General features: G+C 55.3%; 1 protein-coding gene across 2 annotated transcripts in view; it reads left to right on the top strand.

The window, feature by feature from the left end:
* Positions 1-1596: 1596 nt before the first annotated feature.
* Positions 1597-4284, top strand: part of LOC108532404 (kallikrein-11) — a 6099-nt gene continuing 3411 nt past the window's right edge. For both annotated transcript variants that reach the window (XM_017876468.1, XM_017876469.1), the window contains exons 1-2: positions 1597-1916; positions 3690-3764. In XM_017876468.1, the coding sequence (XP_017731957.1) occupies positions 1856-1916; positions 3690-3764 (136 nt within the window). In that variant the 5' untranslated portion in view covers positions 1597-1855. The remainder of the gene's footprint in view (positions 1917-3689; positions 3765-4284) is intronic.

Genomic DNA, 4284 nt, shown 5'->3' on the forward strand with positions numbered 1-4284 from the left:
AATTTAGCTGGGCATGGTGGCACATGCCTGTAATCCCAGCACTTTGGGAGGCCGAGGCAGGTGGATCACCTGAGGTCAGGAGTTCAAGACCAGCCTGGTCAACATGATGAAACCCTATCTCTACTAAAAATACAAAAATTAGCCAGGCATGGTGGCGCATGCCTATAATCCCAGCTACTCTGGAGGCTGAGACAGGAGAATTGCATGAACCCATGAGGCAGAGGCTGCAGTGAGCCGAGATCAAACCATTGCACTCCAGCCTGGGTGACAGAATGAGACTCATCTCAAAAAAAAAAAAAAAAAGGCCGGGTGCGGTGGCTCAAGCCTGTAATCCCAGCACTTTGGGAGGCCGAGGCGGGCGGATCACGAGGTCAGGAGATCGAGACCATCCTGGCTAACACGGTGAAACCCCGTCTCTACTAAAAAATACAAAAAAACGAGCCGGGCGAGGTGGTGGGCGCCTGTAGTCCCAGCTACTCTGGAGGCTGAGGCCGGAGAATGGCGTAAACCCGGGGGGCGGAGCTTGCAGTGAGCTGAGATCCGGCCACTGCACTCCAGCCTGGGCGACAGAGCGAGACTCTGTCAAAAAAAAAAAAAGAAAGAAAGAAAGAAAGAAAGAAAGAAAGAAAGAAAGAAAGAAAGAAAGACAAACAAACAAAACCCAAAAAACAAGGCTCAAATAGGATGAGGGTCTTTCCTGAGTAGTTACTCAGAAATGGAATAGAAAAAATTACCTATAATAATACAGGCTGGGTACAGTGGCCCACGCCTGTAATCCCAGCACTTTGGGAGGCTGAGATGGGAGGATGGCTTGAGCTGAGGAGTTCGAGATCAGCCTGGCAACATGGTGAAACCTCGTCACTACAAAAATACAAAAAATTAGCTGGGTGTGGTAGCGCGAAACTGTAGTCCTGGCTACTTGGGAAGCTGAGGTGGGAGGATCACCCGAGCCAGAGAGGTGGAAGCTGCAATGAGCCGAGATCACAGCACTGCACTCCAGGCTGGGCAATAAAGTGAGACCTTGTCTCAAAAGCAAAAATCCAACAATATAAATAAGAGCCATGTTTCTTCATCCAGAACAATAGAAACAGTGCCCAGAGCTTATAAGCTTTTCAAGAGTCCACAAAAGACCTGAGAAGGAAAAAGAAAATTGTTAGCTCCAAAATACCAGACGAAAGCTGCAAAGTCAACATTTATGACCATTTAATCCAGTGTCCATAAAGCATAACATTCTTTCCACTACTCAACTGCAGTTTACTTTCTTGTAATCAAGCATACATTGTTTCTCTAATGTGGGACGTGGCTTTGTTCTAATATGTATGCAGTGATTGGAGGGTGGAGTGCAGCCTTGGAAAGCAGGAGGGCTCGGCCTGTGTCTTAAAATTCTCCTGCCCACCCCTTGGATTCTGTCTCCACTGGGACTCAGGAGGTGAGGGGAGAACATCTCTCTAAATGCACTGAAGGGGAATTGGAGGAGGGAGGGAGTGTGGGGTGATCATAACCGCGGAGGCATATTTGCTGAGCCCCTCTGCAGTCTGCTCTTTCCAAATGGACCCTCCTGGAGGCCTGATCCCAACCTTCCCTGCAAGCAGGTCTGTCACCCCCATCTCTCAGATGAAGAAACTGAGCCTCGCAGGGGTGGAGTCCCTTGTCCCCACGTCATAAGGGTAGTCATAGTGGTAGGAAGAGGAAGCACCTAGCTTTGAGGCCAGGGCTGGCTGTTGTCAGAACCTAGGCCCTCCCCTGCCTTGCTCCACATCTGGTTAGGGGAGAGAGGGGAGGAAAGCCAAGGGAAGGCACCTAGCTGAAAACAAACAAGTTGGGCGAAGCAGGAATCCGCGCTCAGGTTCTGCAGATGCAGAGGTTGAGGTGGCTGCAGGACTGGAAGTCATCGGGCAGAGGTCTCGCAGCAGCCAGTAAGTGAACCGCTGGAGTCGGGCTGCCTGGGAGGCAGGGAGAAGCGGGCAAGGGAAGGATCAGCAGAGAAGCAAGGTCCCAGAGGAGCCCTGGGGTGGAGCACAGCCAAGGGCTCTGTTCCCTTTCCTGGACTCAGCTTCCACAGGCCCTGACCTGCCTCCCCCACCCTCCGGTCCTGCCCCACCTCTGTGACACCCCAGCACCCCCCTCCTTGCAAAGGAGAAGGGAGCGGCCTAGGGGAGGCCAGGGACCCACCTGGGCTGGGGCTGTGGAAAGGGAGTGACTGGGACAGGAGGAAAAAGAGAGACAGAGATTAGATGGAAGGAGAGGGATTTCGAGACAAATTGCCAGAGATGCAGTCAGAGAGACTGACTGAGATAGAAAGATAGACTGAGACACAAAGATAGAAGGAATTAGAGAAAGGGCCACACAGAGCCAGATGGAGAGAGAAGACTGGAGATGGAGACGGGGATGAGGACAGAGAAAGGCAGACAGACACGTAGGGACAGAAAGAGAAAAATCACACAAAGTCAGAATTACTGAATGACAGGGAATGACACAGAGAGCAAGACACAGATTCAGAGACTCGGTAGGGAAAGGAAGGCTGCAGACAGACAGACAGACAGACAGAGGGAGGCTGAGACACAGGGAGAAGAGGCCTCTTGGAGAGGTGGCACAGGCAGGCAGCCAGTGCCTCTGAGGTCTACGGGGAGGGCCCCCCCCACACCCCGCCCTGGGGCATTAAGGCAGGGCTTGGAGGCCAGTCATCCTGGGCCCACCCGGGGCCGTGCCCCCGCCTGCCCGCCTGCCTGGTGCCTGGCACCTGGCGCTCCAACCCAGCCTACCTGCTGTAGCCGCCGCTGCCGCCTCCGCCGCCACTGGGCCCCCAGAGCCCCAGCCCCAGAGCCCGTGAGTCCAGGAGGAAAGGGAAGCCATCCTCCCCATCCAGGTCCAGGTGTCAGCCCTCCCCAAGGACACCTGTCCCGCTCGGGCACCCATTTCTCCCTCTGCTGTGTCCTTCTCTGCTTGGGTGGGGGTTCCTGGCCTCTCTCTGCACCTCTCACCTCCAATGGCTGTTCCCAGCCTCAGTTACCTCTAATCTCCATGGCTTCAGCTGCTGAGCCGGCCCTTCCTCCCACCCCTGCTGGTCAGGGCAGCTGAGGGCACTGGCCCTCCCCTTGACCAGCCCCGCCCAACTCTGCTTGGCTGTCCTTCAAAAGGGCAGGGGTTTGGCAGGCAGGGGTTCAGCAAGCTGGGTGACGGGGGCCCAGATATTTTCTGGGGCTGAGCCCCACTCACCCCAGCAGACCTCAAATGCTCCATATCGCTCTGCTGTGAAGACAATGAAAAAGGGGTGGCTACGGAACGGGGTCTGGTTCCCCTTGTCCTTCCACTCCAAGTGGCTGGGGCCTGGCCAGCTCTCAAGGCAAGAAGGACAACATCCTCTGACATGTGCCGAGGAGGTCCCATGGCTGACTTGAGCAGGGCTGGCCCGTGACTTGCCGGTCAAAGCCCCTCCCAACAACTTCCACATGGTTCTTGGTATCTCGGAAGCTTCTAGCTGTGACCAGGCCCTCTCCAAGGCCACCCTCGACACCTAAGATACATTTTAAGTGTTTGGAGATCCGAGTACTGTGAGAAACAGGGGATTTCCCCAACCTTGTTTCTCTCAAGTGGGGAGCAGGAGCAGGTGAGGGAAAGAGGAGAGGGCATGAGCCAGCCCCCGACTTCCCTGTAAAGTGATGCGGCCCCATGTCCCTCCTTGTTCCCAGAAGAACCTGGGGCCCGCCCCTCCCCCCTCCAGGCCATGAGGATTCTGCAGTTAATCATGCTTGCTCTGGCGACAGGTACGGCAGGGGATGGGGGCAGGGCAGGAGCCTCCCTCTCGCATCTCTGGGATCCCCTAACCCTCTGTGTCCGGACAGTGACAGGGCTGTTCCAAATTACGGAACAACCCATAAGGCGTCTGACCTGGGAGCAGCCGTCATGAGGGCCTGGATGCCCTTCCAGATAATCCCTTTAAATGCCAAAGGAGGGGAGGTCAAGGGGGTCCTAAAGGGTCCCGGAAAGGGGCCAGGGAAGCTGGAGTTGGGGGAGCGGTCACTCAAAGTGCACAGGACAGGGGCCACCAACCAACCAGTATGGAAGTATTTCCTTTTTTTTTTTTCCCCCAGAGGCAAGGTCTCGCTCTATTGTCCAGGCTGGAGTGCAGTGGTGCCATCATGGCTCACTGCAGTCTTAACTTCCCGGGCTTAAGTGATCCTTAAGCCATCTCAGCCTCCCCGGTAGCTGGGACCACAGGCACCTGCCACCAACCGAGGCTAATTGTTTGATTTTTTGTAGAGATGGAGGCGGGGGGGGGGGGGG

This window comes from Rhinopithecus bieti, unplaced genomic scaffold (assembly GCF_001698545.2).
Source record: "Rhinopithecus bieti isolate Rb0 unplaced genomic scaffold, ASM169854v2 scaffold_10264, whole genome shotgun sequence".
NCBI lineage: Eukaryota > Metazoa > Chordata > Mammalia > Primates > Cercopithecidae > Rhinopithecus > Rhinopithecus bieti.